General features: G+C 35.4%; 1 protein-coding gene across 3 annotated transcripts; it reads left to right on the top strand.

Moving 5' to 3' along the window:
* Positions 1-1,508: 1,508 nt before the first annotated feature.
* LOC123699139 (heterogeneous nuclear ribonucleoprotein K) lies at positions 1,509-24,109 on the top strand. Of its 3 annotated transcripts, none has more exons than XM_045646017.1 (11): positions 1,509-1,582; positions 9,423-9,464; positions 10,935-11,045; positions 11,143-11,199; positions 11,975-12,018; positions 12,380-12,455; positions 12,750-12,857; positions 18,990-19,118; positions 20,191-20,592; positions 20,935-21,104; positions 23,773-24,109. In XM_045646017.1, exons 3-11 carry the CDS (start codon positions 10,956-10,958, stop codon positions 23,816-23,818), a joined length of 1,122 nt encoding a protein of 373 aa, XP_045501973.1. In that variant the 5' UTR covers positions 1,509-1,582; positions 9,423-9,464; positions 10,935-10,955; the 3' UTR covers positions 23,819-24,109. The 3 variants fall into 3 exon arrangements, with proteins under 3 accessions (XP_045501973.1, XP_045501972.1, XP_045501974.1); XM_045646016.1 differs by lacking the exon at positions 1,509-1,582 and adding an exon at positions 8,652-9,347; XM_045646018.1 differs by lacking the exons at positions 1,509-1,582; positions 9,423-9,464; positions 11,975-12,018 and having other exon boundaries at positions 10,968-11,045.
* The last annotated feature ends 221 nt before the right edge of the window (positions 24,110-24,330 follow it).

Consider the following 24,330-nt stretch of genomic DNA (forward strand, 5'->3'; position numbering starts at 1 on the left):
AAACATTTTCGCTTTAACACATCACAGCAATTAATTGTAACACATATAATTTAAAAGGGGATTTTCCTCGGCTTTTCTCAATAAAGTTTTTCTAGAGCAATGACTGACACAATTATTTATTCGGTCAGTGGTCATGTCCTATCGTTCAAAAATAAACTTTATTTACGATCAATCTATGGTTCGAAGTTTCACCGGTAACTTTTTAATTATATGGTAACATTAAAAAAAAACTTTTGTTGCTCGTGTGTTGCTCGTGGCCGTATTTCGATTTTCGATTCTAATTTGCCATTGCCGCCATTTTTATTGTTTTAGCGTTACATACTATTTCCTTAGATTACAAAATAAAGTACAGATGGAGCATGACAACCGCCCGTCGCCCTTGTCAAAGAAAATACGAAATCAAAAACAAATACGTCGCTGCACCAGTGCTATAGCGCATAAAGTGTCATGCAATACGTCAAAAAGGGTTTGCAATTTTAGTAAAAAAATGCCGTCTTGTGATAATAAAACGCTGTAAAATTTGTTCCCGAAAACAAAAAAAAAAGATAAAACATCGTTTCACAGGTTTTCTGTAGATTATTTGGCTGATTTATTTCTTTAATACGAATAATAATTTTACAGATATGAAGGAATACAAAACTTCAACGTATGTTCCCAGTATTTTGAAAATGAATTTGCCATTTTTATTGGTAAAACGGTAAAATGGTTAAAAGATCTTCAGGGTAATGCTGTTGGATTTTTCGATCGTGAATGTGATTATTTGTATAGTGTACTAAAGGTTCATGATAATTATTAGATTATTTTAATAAGCATAATAGGTACATTATTTTGTTACTTTTATAAAGCTTAAAAACGTCATAGTCGTTTTCGCTGGCGATTTAATTTATGTGAACTCCATGATGGATATGATGAAAATAAAATGTCCCGTATTCTCGACTAAAAACTACCGCTATTCGTATTCATATATTATGAAAAATAAAAAATAATATAATTATTATAGAACTTTTAACTAATTTACTTTAATATTGAAACTTTTTTATGTAATTTATTTAATAAAAAATTGAATACAATTATTTTGTCAATATACATATAACTTTAGTAGGCAGGTACTTTATGTAATAAAAGAATTTAAATAAAAATTAAAACTTGACTTCTCATTTATGTATACATATAGCCTACGTCACTACCGCCACTAACATAATAATTCAGATCATTGCAATGAAACCTCACAACTCAAAATCGGTCCAACGGTTGCAACACTGCAGGGCGTGTCAAAGAAATATTATACATACATCCATTAACTCAAAAAACATAACCCTCTTTTTTCTGTAGTTGGGGAAAAATTTGGGAAATTTTTCAATATCTGGCAACATTACACGCACACAGAATCACCGTGTACGTACAGTGCAGCGGCGAAATGACAGCACACATAGCTTTATTGAAAATGACGATAAATTATTCGGTTTAGTTCGGCAACGCTCCATCTGTCTTTTATTTTGTAATCTAAGACTATTTCAATAACAATTATTTTTCGTAAAAACTTAAAGTTTTATTTTGTGATATATTTCACTCCAATATCCAGGTAAGTTTATTTAGTTATTATTATTCAACAAGGTTTAATGCATTATTGCTAAAATTTTAGCTAAATATTGATCTCAACCACCGGTGTATTGTTTTTATCGTCTGAAAACGTTTAGGTGTTGTAAAGATCTATTGTTTTTATGCTTATCTGATTATTTCATAAATTTTAAGAATGTAGTTTTTAACGAAACGCTGAGGTTGAGAGGTTGTAATATATTATTTCTACACTACTATTCACACAATTCGTAATTTTTTAAGTACCTATGTACTAATATAATATAATTACATACTTTTTGTTGGCTAAGTTGTTAGCAAGGATAAAATTTCAAAACATTTTCATTTCAAAACACTTTTTGTATTTATCTAATAAATATGAATATAGAGTGGGTACTTAAAATGCTCAAAAATCTTTTCATATACCAATACTGCCTTAATACAAAGTAGTCAATACTTGTTAAGTATTAAAGCAGATACAAACAATTCAAATAAATTCAGATACAAAGAATAGTCATATCATTTTGATTGATGTAGAAGAATCCAAAATGATACTGTTATATAGTTAGTGGCTTGTGCATTGTGGTATGACGGCTAGTCAGCTGTCAGTTGGATAGCAAGAATGTATGTTTATTGTTATAATAATGTTTTGACTATAAACATAATATACCTACTTAACTAGTTGTGCTCTGCGGTTTTACCCGCATTGCTCCGCTCCTGTTGGTTTAGCGTGATGATATATAGCCTATAGGCTTTCTCGATAAATGGGCTATCTAACACCGAAATAGTTTTTCAAATCGGACCAGTAGTTCCTGAGATTAGCGCGTTCAAACAAACAAATTCTTCAGCTTCATAATATTAGTATAGATTAAACACATACACAATACACACATAGCTTTTTTAACTTTATATATAGAAAAGTTCACAAGTTGTAATCAAAATAAATAATTATCTCTTTTTAACTGCAGTTAAATTGGGCAGAAAAACAATCAGCCAACTTGATAAATAGTTGTCCTATCACTGTTAAAATAAAATCTCAATGAAATGATGAGATGAAATAAAATCTCAAAGAATTGAAATTTTTTTTTTTTTGGTAGATTATTTAAAAATCAATAGAGCTTTCCTAAGTTTTCTGTTGTAAATAACATAACAGAAACAGTGGATATGCCATAATATCAATTTTGAAGACTTTTTTTTATTAAAATCTTGCCCATGTTTGAGTATTAAATAAATGCCATCAAACTACTAATATATTATATTCAGTTGTAAAGTGATTGCAAACCTCGTAGAAAATAGTATATATGAACCTATTAAGTCAATAACACACATTGGATATCACATGAATTAAATCATATACATTACACGTCTTCATGGAACGGTGATCATATTTGTCAAACCTACTCTACCCTTATTTTATTAATAATTTCAAATTTATTCTAGGGTCATAGTTCAGTTTCAATAACTCATTTATGAGTCAACATCAAATTTTATGACTCATCCACCCCTTGTCACACTATGTTTTTATGTTGACCTCCTATCTTTATGTTCAAATGGGTGATAAAAGACATTCTTGACAGAAAGGCACTTTAAAATTAAAACTGAAATGATTATTTATTCAAATAAGAAATTATCATACAACAAGACTTTGCTGGCTCTAGTTATTTTTAGAAATTCTTATTATTTGCTCAAAAAAAAAAACTTTTATGTACTTGTATGTACTTAAATAATTGCTATAGTTTTAACAGCAACAAATATTGCCTCATATTGTATCAGTAATTTTGATTGAGTGCAACCAAATGAAAACAAATATGTACTAGTGTTTGTTTAAAGGTTGTTATTATAATGATAGCCTCTGTTTGTAAACCTTGATATCGAATCTAGTCTAGTATTCGATAAAACAATACAGAATACAAATTAACTTAGGTTATACAAGTAGTTGGAGAAACAAAGTCTTATTAACTAAAAGATCCTTCAAAATGGTCAACTAATTTATCTTATAATATGTTCTTTTTTTCATCATCTTGAATGACCCAGAAAAAAGGCCTGTTAAGTCTGTAGAACCTCATACTGGCCTTTCTTCTATCTAATCTTATTTCGAAAATTAAGTAGGTGTATAAAATACGTTTTTGATACATTTATTATGAAAAAGGTGTATGGTATGATTGTTTCCATATTATTTGACTGACACCAATTAAGTAGCTGCATGTATTGTGGGTACTTATTACTGTTTTTACGCTGTCCAACCATTTAATTTAACCCTACATGCAATACACACCACATGGTCATTAGGTTCGTAGACGGGAATCCAATACCCGCCTCATCCCTATCGCGCCGAGGCCACGACAGGGTGGAAATGGCATCGATAGCCCCCTGTATTGAAAAGTGGAACATTATAATTATCTGTGGTGGTGGGTCGACCAGTGGTTACTTTCCCGCGATAACCGTCAACAAACGGTCGCCAGGCAACGGCTCATGACATATGCATGAGAGCGGCATGGACGACACTAGCGCTTAAATATACAAGAACGGCGGGGGAAATTACTAGAGGCAAATATAAGATGTCTCCTCGACTTTGCGGTGGCGTGTGGCACGCCCAAGACTTCTCAAGCATTTCCAATTACCCTCACGAAACGTCCAACGTTTGTTACTATTCTCGACTATTTTTACCGCATAACCACCACCTCTTCTTCATAAGTGATGAGACAACCCCATTGTGTAGGGCGTAGGTAGTTGAAGGCATCATTTTGAATTCTTTTTGCCTTTATAGACGTGCACGCGAAAGTTACTTTGAACTATGACCATAAATGTACACTTCTAGTTACATGGATGCATAGTACTTTTTTCTATTATGTATGCCTTGATTGACATGCTTCAAAAGAAGAGGATGTTCTATGTTTTATATATATAAATCTCGTGTCACAATGTTTGTCCTCAATGGACTCCTAAACCACTTAACCGATTATAATAAAATTCGCACACCATGTGCAGTTCGATCCAACTTGAGAGATAGGATAGTTTAAACATGTAGGTACCACGGGCGAAGCCGGGACGGAAAGCTAGTGTTCTATAAATTTATCTTGCTTCTTACACATTGCGAAATAATTCTCATAATAAAGATAAAAACCGAAATACTGCATGTAACCTATTAGGTACTTTAATTTCTGGAGCTTTTAAAGCCAAAAATAGCATTCCGAATGTTTGACATTTCCAAGCAAGCGTGAATCGAATTGCGGGTAGCAGGTAGCAAACATGCCAATGTGTTTTGATTAACTTTATAGGTAAAGATGTAATCTTATTTACTCTAAGTCAAGACCTCAATATGGAGTTGGGAATTGGGATGTAGCGACCCTTCCCCGAATCCAATGGTGCGGCGCAAGTTATGATCGATATATCATCAAATATTCAAACGGCGCCGACCCACGAGGAAACGTAATAGATAACTGTTTCCTAAAAGGTCGCTAGGGCAAACAGCCTACAAAATCCATTAGATAAAAATTTTACGTTAATGAATGTTAATTGTTATGTAATTCATGACTAATTGAACATGAAATTTGAGCGCCATTTCGCTACATTCCCTGTATTGGCGATTCAGAATAGGAGTTTCATCTTCACGGAGGCTATGGGAATATTTCAACTTTTCTGCAGAAAGACTTAAGTAGTAACGTTATTCTATTAAAGGATTAATTATTTACATACATTCAGCCTAATGCTGAAGCAGCTTCATAATGATCCATTAATTTATTCACATAGCATTTGATAGCAAGCTTTCGCATTGGCCGAAATGCGTGCCGTCTCTAATATTGCCTTCAAAAGATCTATCTAGTATTACTAGTGTTTATTTGTCAGCTATGAAAGTTTTTAGGCTTTCGCTGTAGAATCAAATCCACAAAATTACACGATATTGCGTAACAATTTACAAAAATGAATATAGAATTTCTACGCAGGGTTATACAACTTACGGCTCGCTGCGTAGTAAGTGAGGCACGAGCGCTTTCGAGTGTATAATAACCGCGAATGCTTCTAATCAAAATATACTCCAGGATCCAGGATTACAGATGAAATATTTTTCAAAGATTTATTTTTGATGTGAGTGTAAATTTTCAATCAAAACAACGGGAGCCATGAATTGCAAAATAAATAAATCTATTAAGTGAGTTTGTATTAACTATTAAGTTGTAATAATTTCAAGTATATTACAACTAAATTAAATATGTAGTCACTAAAAAAATACTTATTATAAATAAATAAACTTGTTAAATTTTATCTAGTGAAAAGTTACATTATTCTGCTTTTATCCGGGATTTATATAATTCTTAACCCTAGAGGTCCGCCCCGGCTTCGCCCGTGGTACATATTTCGCAATAAAAGGTAGCCTATGTCCTTTCTCGGGTATCAAAATATCTCCATACCAAATTGGTTCAGTAGTTTAGGCGTGATTGTATAACAGACAGACAGACAGAGTTACTTTCGCATTTATAATATTAGTATGGATTAATAATTGTTCTATAAATGTATTCTATACTTATGATACGAATTTATCTATTGGGTTTTTATCGTAATTTTCGAATGAAATAATTTCCTCAAGGGGCCAAGTTGTCACGAGACATCAATTTTCCTAGACGTCGGAAGGGAAATTATTATTAATATTATATTGAATACATTTTCTCCATCCTTATTATTATATTTTTTTAATAACTATAAGTAAATATTATTTCTTCATTCAAACTTCTAAGTTTGTTTATATCTATTCCCAATACAAATTTACGGTGTAAAGCTTATTGCATAGGAGTATTATTTCAAAGAGTTTTTTTTTTATTATTTAATTTTTTGTGATATACAATATACATACTTATGTATCTTCTATATTATAACATCTATAAATAAAAATGAATTCCTGTTTTCCTTGGTCGCGACATGACGGGTGAACGAATGGACCGATTTCGATAGTAATAATATTTCTTGAAGTATGAGGATGGTTCTTATTGAGAGAAGGCGAAAACAGGAACCACGGGTGAAGACGGAGCAAACCACTATATTTTATAAGATCTACATTTAAAAATTCCTCAAATCACAACGGAAAATACCAAAACGGTAGAGCTATTGTCGAATGTTTAGAATCAATCAATCATTTCGGTGTAATATAGATGAGACCGGCGCAATTTCTTTTCCTTCCTTTATTTTTTATTTTTATTTTTTATAATTATTTTAAAATATTACATGATAAGTCATTATTTTTCTAGAACTTAGCCTAGTCGTATAACGCTAGTCAATTCAAAACTAATTTATCCACTTAGCTGTTATAATATTCACAGAGAACATTTACATGTCTTATAACGAATTCAAATTGAAGCCTATTATTGCAGTTGAAGTTAGCAATTTGGTATTTACATCACTTCTGTCAATTTCTTTATGTTTCATGTTTACGTGAACCCCCCGGCTGGCGCCACTTGCTGGTTGCGGGTATTCTCACAGAAAGCGTGAATATTTTATCAACTTGGAAAGAACAAATTACAGACTTGGTTCTATACTTTGACAATAATACCTTAGTCCTCAAAAAGTACCTACGTCTACTTTAATTGGGTCAGCGCCGCATGATTGGTGTGACAGCCGTTGTATTCACACGTTTGACATGCTGCATTGTAACTAAACACCTGCTACTATCCCATAGTAATATTTTAAACAAATTTTACGCAAATTATATCTACAATTAAAATGTGTATAGCGGTTTTCATTCCTTCCAAGCATGGGTCTAAGGCCAATATATGCCTATGCGATACATGTCCTGTATAGTAGGATTCTTTAGGAACGGACATCGTAACACTTTTTTTTCTATAAAACCAATTCTTAGAACTTTCTATAGTTGTTACATTTTGTTGGTGTCTCGTTACCTAGGTTACGATTGTCTTCGACTCATCGGTCGACTATTAACTATTGACAAATAGGTTGAACAATTTATATTTCTGTATGTTCACATATTTAGTACGGCCAAATACTCATAAATCGAGGTTGATGTATTTGATCGTAATGATTATTTGGTTGTGGTATTGATTGATGTGACAACAAAAGTTGTGAAAGCAATTTGAGAGAACCATTACCGACTGGTTTTCGAAAGGACATCGAGCAGGAATTGTAGGTAATGAGGGAAAACTAGCGTGAAGATAAGATCTCTAATGTCGTATACATACGACGTTTTATTAGAGAACAAAAATAATATGTGTTCTTCTTCACTAATTTATTGACTTATCAAAAGAAACAAAATAACATATAAAATTATAATGAAGGAATTAACGAAGTTGTTAAATATAAAAAGAGACCATGCAATGAATTTGGCGTTGAAAAACAACACGAGAGACATTGCATAAGCGCCATAGTTGTCAGGCCAGCCAAAACCACAAGAAATCCGTTTAAATGGTTAGTAGTGCTCAAATTACACCAGACAGATATAGTTAATAATATGTTGATGCATGTAATATTTTGAATCTATCGATTTGATATTTCTTTTGAATCTATCGATTTGATATTTCTTTATACGATAGGTATCCTTATTTTTTTTCTCAAACATTTTATACTATAACAATATCGATAAGCGGTCTCTGTAAATTCGAGCAGTTCATCTATTATGCTCGCGATGTGGTCAATTTGTTAAGTGAAGTTTGTACATAGACGGGCTAACGACTGTGTTGCATGCTACCCTTCTGTGTTTACTTAATTTTTAATTTTTTAATTGAATTAACACACTACGATTTCATTATCAGCCATAACTATATTGTTTATAATTAGTACAAGTCTAGATATATTTACTGTAATTGCTTCTGTTCATTGTCATTTGTATAATTTAGTTAACTAACATATCAAGAGGGTGTTGTTTGATGAAGTCATATTATGCAGAATTTTTGAAATGTAATCATTTCATAAATAATTTTTGATCTTTAATCAATAAAAGAGTACCTAGACGTGCATAATGGAATCCAGAAGTTCCGTAAGTAAAAATGGACATAAAATAATGGCAGATAGGGTAGAGGTTATTGTATAAGGTATTCCAGAAATAGAATTAAGATTTCGGTATATTTACAGAACACAAGAGTAGGAAAATGTATATATGTATTTATTATTTTTAGAAATTACGCTCTTTACGCAGTAATGGATAACGTATGGCTACGAACGGGTTTGTTTAAATTTGGTTACTCTAAGCTATTAGTCCTAGATGGGGTGAACGATATATCGTGGGGTGAAAATGGAAGTAACACTTCAAAATTTAACAAATTGCAACCGCGAAGTATAGGTATTGCTGTATTTTTCTAGAACCTCCTAATTTATGCATATGACATAAATCGTGGAACTAATTACATATAGGTTTAGAAACGATATTTTTGAAATGTAATGAAACTATTTATAGGACCAAGAAATATTTATTCAGATTGTACTTCTGATACGTCGCTTTGCCGCTAAAATTTAAAGTCTCGAGTTCAATATATCACTATAAAATCAGTGTTTAAAATTTTTAATGCTACGGAAGTTCAAAAAGTCAAGTTATTGGGCGAGTACCAGGGTCTTGCTGATGTCTCGATGTCTCAGTAAGTCGCCTTTTCCGGGGCACAGCGAGAGCCTTTAGGGCAGGGTTATCGGCGGCGCACTGCGCATGTGCGGCACTGGCGCCCTAAAGTCTCGCGAGGCCCTACTAACACCCGTGCGGAGCCCGACCGGTGTCAGTTCACTCGTGGACAACCAGCCAAACGAACGTCCCTAAACAATACGCGATTTAACCTAATAATGTACGTTGACGTGATAGAAGATTTATCGCATTTATAAATCGCATCGCATCAATCTCATAAGTATTCTGTTTCTAGGTACGCACTTCGAGCTCACCCAGCACGGATTACATAGAGGAGGTGAGTTTATCATCCATCGGGAATTTATCATTGTCCCATTTAAGCTAACGAGCATACGTCGGAAAATTCAGCGAATTATACATACGTAAATTATTATATAAAGATGTTATTTTATGCGCTCACCTTTGTATTAAACCGAGCGAGCCCATATAAGAAATGGTAGCAGGTGAGACAGCTGGTAGTGACATTTGGTGCGTTGTTTTTTCTTTACATTTTTTTGCGCGAGACGGTCCCTAGGTACCTCTTTGTGGAGCGCACACCTGCCGTCAACCCGCTTTACCTATTCACATACGCTTTGATCCTTCGTGACTTTCAATCAATAGTTTCTGTTACATTATTTTCGTATTCTTTGATATTCTGTTATTAAATACTGCTCTTGAGGAAAATAAGTTTTGTGACATAAAACATTCCAATAATATTTGTAAAATAGTTGCGGAACTCTACCTATTTTTAACTATTATACATAAAATAAATAACCTAGCTATTGGACAAGTTGATTAAACTTCTGCGAAGTCTATAATTCTTCAGCATAAATGTCCCAGGTTCCTTACAGGCTTTTTAACAGTTTAAAAGTAGTTGTCAAATAATTGAGAATATGTATAAAGCTTCGAAAAGGTTACGAAGAAAACCGTATCGGCAGCTGATATAATATTATGTTTGCAAATATATCGCAATTGCTATTGTAATGGACGACGAACCCAAGCAGAGTCAATGACCTTGTTCACCTGCCCGCCAGAATGTTACATTAGCATATTTAGGACTCAACACTTAAGATAATGCATCTACGATTGCATGCTAGTGCAATACATCTATTGCCCTTTTTAATACGTCAATGTTTTTACAAAAATATTGTTTATGTTTAACTTAAATATTATGTATTAAATAGATTTGAATTGTGGTACCTTAACATCTAGAGCTAGATACTATTTTAGATAAATTCCATAAATATAATTTATGAAATTTTATCGTTCAGTTAAATTACAAAAATATAGCATTTATCCAGGGAATTTTTATTAAGGATAATAACATTAACGAAGAACATAATATCATAACAAATGCCATTACAATGTGAGCGGTATGCATAAACATTCGACATTGCATAAAATAAAATATTCCCATAAAATAGAAATAAGTAGAATTCATTGCTGAAGAATGCGATTTAGCCGGCTCTTATCAGGCCATTCAGAAAGCCATCTCACCTCTGCAATATTTTTACACGAACATTTTCCGAATGCCGGTGAAAATTTCCAGAGTATGCAGCGATTTTATTTATTTATTTGTTAGGTGAATATTTTCACAACACGAGACCACTGAAACGTTTTTTTATCCTGAAACGTGTTTAATTTATTTTGTTCTATGCATGCCATTTTCATAATTAACAAAACTCACTCAAGTAAAATTTTATTTCATCAAGCCAGTTTTTGTAGACATCTCTAAGATTTTATGTCTGATTCAATTTGTATGTATTAGGTAAATAATTAAATATTCGAGATGAAACGCGAAGCGCATGGAGACGATGGCCCCATACAAAAGCGTCACCGGCATACTGAAGAGGAGCTCACCTTCCTTATACCGAGTAAGGTGTGTATTCAAATATACTCGATTATAATATCAACCTTGAACCAATTTTATAAGAAGTAATTATTATGGATTTATTTTATGTTCTCGAATGAAACAGGTGGCGGGCTCAATTATTGGGAAAGGGGGATCGAATATTTCAAAGCTGAGAAGTCAGGTCAGTATTTAGATTTAATATCAAGTAAGGTCCATATTATATTTATTCTTATTATAAAATTGTATTTCCCATAAATCAACTAGATTATTTAGGTATGTATTTACGGTAGTTAGTGTATGAATATATTATAGAATTTTCCATTTTATTTTCAACATCGTAGAGAAATCTATTTAGGTGTGAATACCTACAAGAGACATCTGTAGACTTGAGTTATACTAGAATACAAGTTCTATAATGTGACCGAGAGAATATTCCATACAAGTGTCATGAAATACTTTACCTGTCTTATCTCTTTAATACGTGTCTTTGTATAGCTTGATATATTTCAAGAACATCTAATTATATGATCCTACGGGACTGAAGTGAGCGGCTAGTCCGTAGACAGAATAACCCCCCGGCAGCCAGTTACAGGTTCTTACTGCCCCCGAGCGCCCATGTGTCGGTAGCGCGACGCACTGCGCGCCTCCGCCACTCACTTGCCGCACACCATTTATTACCAAACTATGAACGAATCTTCCCTGTGCGACGACCTCGTTTAACTCGAGACAAAAGTCTCAAAATATTCCACTTTCGCAATGGATTTCAACTGCTTGAAATTCTATTACCGCTTCTACATATGAGGACTGGTGTTAGAGTCGCGTGTGGGTCCCGGTCGCACAGGGAAGCGCGATGGTGCGCGGCAAGGGGGACGCGCGCCGTGCGCCGCTACAACGCCTCTTGGTTGTCGGTCCCGCCCCGCTGGACGCCGCCGCCCCGCACCCGCCACGCCACGCAGTTTAAAGCCTCTATAACAGTCCCCGATTGCCTCGGCCCCGAACGGTAAACACAATCCCAGACTACTCTCAAATCGGATCTTTTAACGTCAACAGTCAGGAGTTACGCGCTTTATCCCCGATCCCCACCACCACCTCGCCGGACGCACATCACCTATCGCTATCCCATTTCGAGACCGAAGTGTCGAGATTCCCGCAGAGGTTCCGTTTGGGACGATCCCGCGACGCGTCCTACAACTGTATCGATGACGTAACGGCTATCTTGATTTCATGCTTCATAATTACAGTCCAAAACAGACAATCCCTGACCGTTGATTATATTTCTGTTGATTACTCCGTAATTGAATATATTCTCTTTTATGCTATGAGCACTACGATAGTTTGCTACAGCGTGTTTCATTTTTCAGTGTACTCACAATCACTGCTGGGGATTTGGATACGATTATGGATATCGTGAGAGAGATCTTGCCAAATTTAGCTGATGTAAGTATTATTAGGCCTGAACAGTGAACTTATAAATAAAAATATCGAACACTTAGTTTAATTCTAAAATCTTCTCAGTATAAAAAATTATTACTTACTAATTAGTAATTACTAAAGAAAGTACATATTATGTTCAACTCAGTAACCTTTTAAATGCTCCAAAAGGAAAATTCTGGTGTTAAAGATATATTTAACTCTGCGTCATTAGCCTATACTTCTTCAGAATTTCAAACTTTAAAATATTGAAAAGATTGAAAAATCAGGTTATTAATATTAAATTGTATAATATCCTAGGCGACAAAGGCTGGCAGTGATGACTTGGATGTCCGTCTACTGATACACCAGAGCAGAGCTGGCTGCGTCATTGGCAAAGCTGGTACCAAGATCAAGGAACTTAGAGAGGTTAGTCAATTCTCTTTTCTTTTTCTTTACAGCGCATTTTGCAATTTACTAAGTACTTAATTTGTTTCTAAATAATGAAGTTTTCCTCGACTTAAAAATGTACAAAAATGTGTCTTTCAGCGAGTGAGGGTAGTTTAAAATGCATCTATTACATGCTTTGATAGTACTTTCAAAAGATTCTCTACTAACTCACAACCTTTAAACTAATAAAATGATGTCTATATTTTATGTAATTTTCTTCTAAATGCAATTTCTAACAACATTAAAGACGCACTTTATTTTATTATTGTTACAAGCTGGAAAAACTGTCAAGAGTGACGGCTTTTGTTCGCGACGTTCTTTGAATAAGTTATTTACTAGACTTGTTGGCTTCAAGCACTTTTATTCTATATCAAGTTTTTAAATGAAGGGATGTTTTTTCGCTGAAATGCGTTTAGCACTCTTTGAGGGCATTGTCTACGAGATAGTAGTTTTATATTTCGAGCACCTGTGCACCGTTTTAATTAATTTCAATATGGGAACTATCTAATAACTTCTCGATGTATGTATATTGTATACGCGCGTAATTAAAGGTGTATAGCAGATGTGTCATAACTCGCCGATCATCTGTCGGTCGAGACTCGAGGCGCGGGCAATCATGAGTGCTAGATTTTTTTCACTGAGCGTTATTTTGGCCGTGGGATGGCGGATGAAGGGCAGATGTGAAAGCAGCTGCCGCATGTATCCCGTCTTATCTCGGAGCGATGCTATAGATTCACCTAGCTGTTTGAATTATACGCGCTTTGGATTACTTACGTGGAAAACGTAACAATCGATACACCCAAATTACATTTTAATGGCTTCTTTCTGAGTTCGAATATATAGTTTTATGTGCTCGCGAGTGAGTGGCTGTGGTTATTAGGAAAGTGGCTTTTAATAAATGAAATTTCTTAAATTATTAAATAACATATTATTGCATTATGTACAATAAACCGACGATAATCTAATTTTCGGTCACAAATTCTCTTAACATTTTCATGTTAGAGAAATAATTCGCTTATTATACCACAAACAATGTGCCATGCTTTCCATCGTGACATACGATCGATATCCTATTTAGAAACAGTGCATTGTGCACGCGACATAATCAAGTTTAAAAGCTCTGCCACTTTGTCATCGCATGTACGCAAATAATATTAACGTAAGGCTGGTTGCTCACGATCTAGACTTAAACTAATCTGTCTGCTGTGTGTACTCGGAATACTAACACATTACGGTACATGCACAAGTTTATAATAGAATGATGAAATAGGTATTTATAATGTAATGTTATGTTAAATCAAATTAGACCAAAAATAAAATGAATCTTTCCAATTAAAGGGACACAGTTACGAAATTTTTTAATATTCCTATTCCTATCCTATTCTTATGTTATCATCCAAAAGTACACAATTTATCTAAGAAAGGTAAATACTTGAGCAGATAATAAGAGTGGTGTAGGCTGTAGCATTAGGTAATTCAGTAGCGAGTATCCAACCTAATAGTGCACGCTCCGATCACTAACGACTCCGGTACTTGCAAAGTTTCAAATGGGCTTAACAACTTCACAATCTCTATCAGCCACCGACACAATGTTTCATAACTGTGATTATGTGAGTTAGGAACGATGTTTGTAGTTTAGCTAGCACTTGATTAGCCACAAGCAAAATATGTACGCTTTTACCTACACACAACGGAGTGCGTAAAAATAATGCAGGATTGAACGCACAAAGGAAACAAAAGATCCATTCAACATCGTCGAGGTGTTTTGAACATTACCAATTTACAACAATTGAATTGATTCGTCTCAGCGTACTATATTGTGAAACGGGTTTTGTTCAAATCAGCTGGTGCGCAAAAAATTGGTTCGGCCAGTCGAATCTTTAAGATCACTGACGTCTGTACGACTTAGATCCTTATAGTAAAGAGATTGTACGCAATGATGCTCCTATCCCGCTAAATTAAGTCGCACGTTAGCAACTTTTTTTTTTCGAATCCACGAAGATAAATATTTCTCTACCTAGCGAACTTACAACAATTGTTATTTTTTGCAATCAGCTGTTTCGTGAATTGCCATTGTAGCTTATTTCAGGTATAAAAATCATTGAATCAACTGCATGTTTGTCTTACGCATCCTGAATGTAGGAATTCTTTTATATTCCTAAACTATGGACATCGATTCTAAACTATAGTGCTGTAAGTTTATCGAGGGTCGATCTAGGTGGTGTTAGCGAAGTTGTAAGATGTAATAACGTAAAGTTTAAAATCATTGAATCAACTGCGTATTTATCTTACACATCCCGTATATATAGAAAATAGAAATTCTTTCCCGTAAATTATTCAGTCTGGCGTTTTAAAGTTCACCACGGTGGCGTCAGTTTATCGAGCGTCGATCTAGGCGGTGTTAGGCGAAGTTATAAGATGTAGTTATCGTTCGGTGCGCGTGCGCAGGCGGCAGCTGTCGCGGCAGGTGCTAGCGCAGCCGCCGCGCGCCGGAAGGCCGCACAAAAAGCGCGCACCTGGGCCCCACGGTCTACCTACTTGCACAATGCTCAGACCTTCCTCGACACTCGAAAACTTTACAAATTTCAAAACGCAATACATTCCCGTCCCATCCCAAGATCTCGCCAGGTATAAACTGCTTCGTGTTAGTTTGGCGCAGTTCTACGCTCTCGTTTGGATTTGGATATCGATACCCTTGCTTAAGTTTTATATGTGTGGTGTTTTTAGTGGCTCTGATTTAATTTTATGTAGATACTAGCTTTCCACCCGCGGCTTCGCCCGCGTTTTCGAAGAAAAACCCGTTCCCGTAGGATTTCCGGGATAGTAGTTCAGTAGTTAAGGCGTGATTGAGTAACAGACAGACAGACAAGAGTTACTTTCGCATTTATAATATTAGTATGGATTAGAATATTATGAAGATGAATGCGAAATACGAGGTACTTAAACTTGTTATTTGTATATGTTTATTTGGGTTTCGTACATACGCGTAATCTAAGTAAGTGAAACGCCAAACTACGTAGATTTCAGTCGTACAATTCCACAGAAATTCGTCGTAGGCAAGGCTCGGTAACCTCATTTAATTGTTGAAATTGTGAACTTTGAGGTTTGAGGACAAATGTACGGCAATGGAGTTATTGTGTGTTGGGAAAAGGGTGGGAACACGTGTTTGTAAGGGGTTTCCATCCGTCGGAAGCGTTCGGCGCCGAGCTCGAGTTACCGCGGCGCACGTGACGGGAGCTTTTTGTACGATCGCCCTCCCCCACATCCTAGTAGTACAAAAACCACGAACGAACGGATATACCGAACAATAAATGTGGTACACAACTTGAAGGTATCGCAGTCTTTGCTATTATTGAAATGCTCTATACAATAAACCCCAGATGCATAAAAGTATTGTCATGAGCATTCTTAAAACAAATATGTATAATGTGAACTCCTATTAACGTACACTTACGAATCGCAGAGTTAGATGCACTTCAATTAGCTAGCGAAGCTTTCAGCGCGCCATACGATACTCTACGATTTCATAACAAAATACTAAAATTCACAAACAATGTATCCATTTAATTGAAACATAACGACAATGACATTTGGCGCAAGATGTAATTTGAGTGTAGTGCATATGTCGTCCAGGTGTAATTATAGGGAGGAGTGACGGGTCTGTCGTGGTGACAATGGCAATTACCAGCCGGGGCACGCGAGCCGCTTCCGTTTCCGATCGGATCGCGCGCCGCGGTACGGCTTCGTCGTACCATCAAATACCTACCCCATGTATCGACCCACGAACCACTCTTTTGTCTCCCACATCTGGCTAGATGCCATCGTTAGATACTTCATAACGCTTAGCCGCTTATCGATTTTTAATGTTTCACATAACGTCTTGTTTATTCTGCCGGTCTCATTGTGTGCTTCCCAGTTCTAAGACGTCGACTGCCTCTCGTTTGCTATAGCTCTAGAGGAAATAAAAATAAGCGACTTCCAATTTTGGTTACGTAAGCTTATGTTATTTTTTGCGCATTCCGCACATATAAATTAAGTAGTATACAGCTGCTGTTAGATATTTTAATTGTTACATTAGGCATTATCTATGGCGTATACTTAAATGTCTATAATTAGGTATTTCCCTAACTGAAAATTCGCATGTACGTGACATAGCTAGGCGTATACACACGGGTAAAGTTTGATAAACATTTGGAGTAGCCCGGCGTCACAGCGTAGGCGTGGCGCGGCGGGGGTGGCGGAGCCCTACAAGTGCACCTTTACGCGGCGCGCGGGGGAGGGTAGTCAGGTGTTGCACGACGTCGGCGGCACCCTGCCTCATTCTAACGTCAACCGTCTCCGAAGACGGTCGCGCCTCGCCCCGACGTCGGGAGCATGTGACAATTATTCGGTTCAAATCATACGCGAGTGAATTTAATTAATTGTACTTGTGATTTCTATTTGAGACTTGAGAATTAATACATCAGTGATCAATGTTTGAAATTAAAAATGGGTTTGTGATTTTTTGAAATTATATAAATATATTTGATATTATAGTTATTGTGTTCCGTGTGAGTGTTCGTCCGGCTTATCTAGTGTTTGTGCGTGACGACACGGGTGGGCCACGTGCGCCGGTCGATTTGATAGAGCGTGCGCAGTACGCACATACAAACGTCACTCGACATTAAAAGTGAAAAAATAATAAAATATCACAGATCCATTATGTCAACCGTCAATATGGTGAAGAGATTTAGGTCATCGATAAAACGTACCAGTCGGTCAATTAGTCGCTATAATGACACACATGAATATTGTACAAAGCAATAGAGATAGAGATTTCTGTGACTTAATTATTCATTTCTATTTCTTGTACGTGCCACAAAGTCTGGCCTGATATTTCGGTTTTGTGAAATATTGTTTAAGTGATAATTAACCAGTTTTTTTTTTTTTGGAAATTCAGTTCATATCTTAATTCCATATAATACGCCTTTAATAATGGAAAGAATAATAGATAATATATAATTTTAAATGTATATCAACTCAAAATCGGATGTACATATTTTTTTTTAATTCTCAATATGACTTTTTTTCTTTTAGATTTTATCCATATTCAAATCTCTTAAATTACAATAATTTGTAGAAGTAGAAATGATATTAATGTTTTTTTAATGTTATTCTTTTAAACGCAATATCATCGTGCTCTAAATCAAAACAATAGATCAGAAATTTCTCTTATATCATGGTCGTGTTTACAAAAACTACAACTGCATCATTATGATTTGAACTATATTTTTTATTTATTACAATATTCTAGCTGCCCCGCTGCTTCGTTGTTTTGTCTTCTCATATTGTTTTCTCTCCATATGAACTCCCTTGGGCCATAACAGGGGTCGTATTATGACTTCTTGGCTCTTATTACCAGACAGTTTACGCCGTGAGTTGAAGTGACTGGCAAATTCATATTATGATCGCAATCACCAGCCATATAATATGGAAAAATATGCCGAATTGCTCGAGCCGTTCTCCAATTTTAGTTTTTACGCGATTTGGCTATTCAATTTTACTATAGGTACCAGCTATTTCCTTTTGATTCTAATCTACCCCCCCGACCCATTTGCAGCCAAATCAATTCAGCCGTTATTGAGTTATAAATGTCGTAACTAACACGACTTTCTTTTACATACATATATAGATACTAGGATTCCGCCCGCGGCTTCGCCCGCGCAGTCAAAGAAAAACCCGCATATTTCCCGTCCCCGTGGGATTTCTGGGATTTGGTCATTTTCCCGAGATAAAAAGTAGCCTATGTCCTTTCTCGGGTATCAAAATATCTCCATACCAAATTTCATGAAAATTGGTTCAGTTAAGGCGTGATTGAGTAACAGAAAGACAGACAGATTTACTTTCGCATTTATAATAATATTAGTATGGATATATCTAAATTTGTTCAAGGTAAAAGCGAATAGGCTTTTTCTAGGCAGGCATGCCCATTGCCCATCCATAGACTGCATCACTACTTACCATCAGGTAGGATGCAGTCAAATGCCTAGCTAACTTCAATACAAAAAAATATAGTACATAGTATATAGTCGAAAGTGGAAATAAAATGTGGATATAATATGTGTCGCATAGAAAACCGGCGCCCGCCTGAAGATATTCTCGAACCCGGCGCCGCAGAGCACGGAGCGCGTGGTGCAGCTCGTCGGCCGCAAGGAGGCGATCGCGGCCGGCATTCGGGAGGTGCTCGAGCTTGTGCAGCAGGTGAGTGACGTCACAGTTCACACACGAACACACACACGTACACTACGTTTATACAAGTCAGTCACACTTAAAGATGTATTAAAAACACTTAAATTGTACTAAGCTCATACAAGTCAGACACACTCCAAGTTAGCATACACTCAAAGATATCAAAAATTAAAATTTTACTTACTCAAAATAACATCAAAATATCAAACTTAAATGAATACAAACACTTAAATAGATATTTTCATTCAAAGACATACTCAAACGCACACAAATTGAAAATTTTATATGCTCAAATCCCAATGAAAACTCAATCAACCCCTACTCTTCTTTTAATGCATAGTTATAATCATACTTGAAAATTCCTTAATTATTATTAGAGCCAATGCAATTAATAATTTGGTGAAAAAATAAGTGAATAAATTGCTCGTACTCTTAACTTAAATATAAACGTATTAAATTAAATCTCTTTCAAATATATTTGGCATTGGTAAATAAGAAGTGATCAGTCTGAAAAAAGGTAACTTGAAACTGTAAGCTTAACTTTCACTCGATCTATATTTTCTCATTTACGTCAGCTCTTTCTATACTACTTTTGAGGTTGTTAAGACATGCTTGGATAAGCTAGCAGCTAACTCACCCTTAAGTCTAACTCAAATAATTACGTATTAAACTAGACCCATTTAAATCCCAGTCAGAATTGTTAAATTAAATATCGTCGGCCTAAAAGTCAGTCACTAACTCACACTCAAATTCTAACTCTAATATTTACTTTAACTAGGCCTCTATTCGATCCCACTTTTGAATAATTAAATTACGTGTTATTACAACCGGTTTGGAAGTTTTAAAGTTACGATTCCACTTTCGCAAGGAATTTTTGCTATCTTTAATCTTTGAAACTACGCTTTTTGATGCAACAAACACTCTGTCTATAAAAAAAAACTGCATCAAAATCCGTTGTGTGCTTTTAAAGATCTAAGTATACTAACATACAGACATAAGGACAGACGCGGGAAGCTACGTTGCCTTAAACTATGAATTGACTTGCACTTCACACAACAATTAACGTATTATAAAATAATTACAGGTGCCCGTAAGGGGACCCGTGCAGAACTATGACCCGCACAACTACGATGATTTCTACGCTGAGGAATACGGCGGGTTCGGAAACGGGCAAGAAAGCAGAGGCCCCAGGGGGGGGCCTCCCAGCCGGGGGCCCAGGCCTCCCGTAGGGCCCGGGAACAGGGGGCCTCCTCCACGCGGAGGGCCCCCGATGTCCAGAAACGGGCCTCCCCCACGACCGTTCAACGACTTCAACTCGTCAGGTCCCAGAGGGAACTTTGGACCTCCAAGAGGAGGGTTCAGTAGCAGCAGTAGCAGTAGTAGTGCGTTTGGAGGCAACAGGAGCGGCGGCGGTGGGGGGAGTAGCTTCAACAGCAGTAACAGTAGCCAGCAAGAGACGACCACACAAGTCACTATACCGAAAGATGTGAGTAGTTTAAACTTTAAATATTATAAATATGGATTGTGTCAATTTTGGTGGTAGAGCAAAGAATAGAGCTTATGTTGTACAATTCATTGGGTAGCAATGTGCTCGACTCCACGGTCCACTTTTTAATACATTTTTTCTTCATATCAAGTGCTTAATGTCTTATTGTTGACGACAATTATTTTTATATCATGATTAAAAGTTTGGCTTGAGATATTACAATGTGATTAGTTGGGCAACATAATAAACCGAAAATAAAATTATTTCTATTATCACGCCCTTTTTTTTCTTATTCCTTACACACGTAACAATGTAAATGAATCCAAAACATTAACATTACAGCTAGCGGGCGCGATAATCGGCAAAGCGGGGTCCCGGATCCGAAAGATACGCGCCGAGAGTGGTGCGTCGATAGAGATCGCGGAACCTTTAGCCGGGGCCAGTGATAGAGTGATCACTATCACGGGCACACCACACCGCATACAGATGGCGCAGTATCTGCTGCAACAGAGGTATGGCACTTGTGGTTTAGGATCCTGTGGATCCCTAGGGTCCTATTATAAAGGGATGCTTAATATACAGGATGTCCCACTATCGGTATAGTAAGCGCGAAGGGACTTGTAGTTTTGCTAACACTGATCACGTAAAAAATAATACATAAACACAAAATTATGTCAATTTTTTTTTTAATTTTTCCTTAAAATCCACGTTTTCTTCTCTAGCTTCGCGTAGCCGGCTTATACCGCTTCGCTAATGTGAGCATTTTGTCTATGAAAACATATAAACGATAGCTTACGTGCGGGCAAAGTTGGGCGGGTTGCTTGTTACACATAGAGCTTTAAGAATTCATCTATTTAAAAAAATGCGTCTGCAATTTTATAAGTATTTTTTATGTACTCAGTATCAAAACTAACGTAAATCTAATATGCAAAACTATAACCTCCTTTAAGCTTAATATACCGACGGTGGGACACCTGTAGTTGGGTGCGGTTTAAAATCCCGTGACGTGTTATTTTGATTGTTACATAAGGCATGATGTGCTCAGGTCCGAATTAGTATTATGTACAAGGATTCTTTATTTTAATTTTTAATAGTCATAGGTTTTTATTAGAGATGCATGATATATTTTGGTCCCATATCATAATTATAGGTGATCAGAATAACTTGGTTTCTGATAAATTGATAGATAATATATTGAACTGTGAAATTGTTGTGTACTATTATAAGCTTCTTTAATTATTTGTTAATATTAATAAAAAATATCCATAATAGTTCAGGATACATCGCCCATTTTTGCAAGTGACTACTATCAAGCTAATTTTCCGTTTGTAGCTTTATTTTGATGAGACGCCCAATAATTTCGTGTACGAAAGTCTCGATTGTGGTAGCTAACAGAGATAACAAGGATAAAAATTTTTGATTTGATGGTTCTCAAATATTTATTACTAACTGAATTTTTTTTTTGGTTCAATCTCAAGATAATTACCTAAATTATTCGAAAAAATATTTGTCCTACAAAATCTATGGTTGGTTCAAAGAGTCCCCCTTTCCAAAGTGTATCGATAGCGAGGTCATGATAAATGATAACTAACAAGCTGATTTTTTTGTTTTCACTTAGTTAATGTTTATATAATTCAACAGACATATTGTCCTACAAATTGCGTAATAAATATTTGAGAACCATCAAATCAAAAAATTTTATCCTTGTTATCTCTGTTAGCTACCACAATCGAGAGTTTCGTACACGAAATTATTCGGTGTCTCATCAAAATAAAGCTACAAACGGAAAATCAGCTTGATAGTAGTCACTTGCAAAAATGGGCGATGTATCCTGAACTATAATGGGCAATGACAATTATCGTGCATTACGGAAGTAAAATGTTTTTTTTTTTTTGGTATTCAATAATAATTTACCTTTCCTGGTATCTGGTGGATTTGTACAAAATCCCCGAAAACATAATTAAGTATTTAAAATATATTACGCAATTCATTCATTTATTTATAGTTCTATATCATTAGTATGCACTTAATTGTATGAAATAGACATTTACCATCACAGTAATAGTGAAAGTTATTCAATATGACTCGAAATAAAATCCGACCTTGAAACACTAATACCATTAGAGCCGTTCAGTTGCATAATTGATTGCATGCTTCAATAAATATTAATGAAGCATCAGTTTATTAAACTTAATAACATTTAATGAGCCTGTGCTTTGTAAGCATGCTATAGCATGTCTCATACATACCCTAGCCCTAGCGTCAGAAAAAAAGACCATCTTATTACAAAAACTTAGTACCTGGTTTAAGCCCAGAATATAAAGTCATGGTTTAACTTTAAACAGAAGTTTAAATTTGTGCTTATCAATGGTTTAACGCTAAAACATGTTTTGTAGTAAGACTTAGACCATGGTTTTAAAACATTTTTAGACCTAGTTTTTAGTTAATCCATGTTTTGTAATAAGACGTAAAATCATTACTAACATGCATTGTTTTACAATAGAATGTTTCAAGAGTTCCCCGATTTGGCTCCAAACAAAGCTAAGCTTATGTAAATGTTCAGCTTGAATGTATCAACAGTTGTTTTGGTTAAGGTAAAACTATTTGAAAATTTTATGTAGCTGTCGAGTTGTAATCTTTGGCCTGTTTTCATCATTCTGTCATATATTTATTGTATTATTTTGTTAATTAACCTTATACGTTAAGACCCTGTTTCTAAAATTAACACTAAAATTTTTGAATCATAATATATTTTAGAACCTGTTTTATTTTAGAAACAAGGTGCATAATATGTGTCAAATGTGTATTAACTTTCTATGTGTGAAATTCTGTTTTGTGATTAACATTTTTATAGGTGTGTACGTGACTAACGGGCTGAGCGACTCTTTGTATGGAAGACTAGTGATTTTGTTGTTTGATTCGAATATAACAAGGAATCACAAGTCTGCCTACAAAGTGTTTGCATACACGTCGAATGAAGACTGGTTCGCACAGTGACTGTAACATTTCTCTTTCTACTAATTTATGTGTTTAATCATGTTAACTCCTGTTTTCCTTACTTTTGTTTCTGTTCTTTCCTTAAAATGTTATATTAATGGGATTTTCAAATGTGAACTTTTTGTTAAGTTTGTCTATCAAATTTTTATTTCTAATATTAATTTTCGTATTTTTGTCTTACAGTGTACACGAAAGCAACCCGTCTCTCGGCCGCGGCGGAAACTTTTGATTGGTATTAACATGAAATGGTTACCTACATTAAGATATTTTGGTAACAAGGAGGCTCATTTTGTACCTATTCTGATTACATTATACATAGATCATATTTGTATGAAATCTAATCAATTGCTACGGGTTGTAATATTCTTGTGAAATTTTTATGAGATGTGCATTTATCATTATTAATACAAAGTTTATTAAGATTAATCAATAGCAATGGTTCGATTCAGCGATGGTTTGTCACATCGATCTATTTTTAAGTGATAGAGTATAGCAATGAAATAAATAGTATATTTTGTGACATGTGGTTTCTTTTTATTCCCAACTAGATTTACGCCCGCGGCTTCGCCCGCGTTTGCAAAGGAAAACCCGCATAGTTCCCGTTCCCGTGGGATTTCCGGGATAAAAACTATCCTATGTGTTAATATCCAAGTTACCCTCTATATGTGTGCTAAATTTCATTGTAATCGGTTCAGTAGTTTTTACGTGAAAGAGTAACAAACATCCATACAAACTTTCGCC

The sequence above is a fragment of the Colias croceus genome, chromosome 17 (genome assembly GCF_905220415.1).
Source record: "Colias croceus chromosome 17, ilColCroc2.1".
NCBI classification, from domain to species: domain Eukaryota; kingdom Metazoa; phylum Arthropoda; class Insecta; order Lepidoptera; family Pieridae; genus Colias; species Colias croceus.

What these genes read in the sequence shown, in the direction of transcription:
- LOC123699139 (XM_045646017.1), top strand. Translation starts at nt 10,956, where the DNA reads ATGAAACGCGAAGCGCATGGAGACGATGGCCCCATACAAAAGCGTCAC. An exon ending in CCTTCCTTATACCGAGTAAG is followed by an intron (nt 11,046 to 11,142) that starts GTGTGTATTCAA and finishes CGAATGAAACAG; the next exon opens with GTGGCGGGCTCAATTATTGG. An exon ending in AGATCAAGGAACTTAGAGAG is followed by an intron (nt 12,858 to 18,989) that starts GTTAGTCAATTC and finishes TGTGTCGCATAG; the next exon opens with AAAACCGGCGCCCGCCTGAA.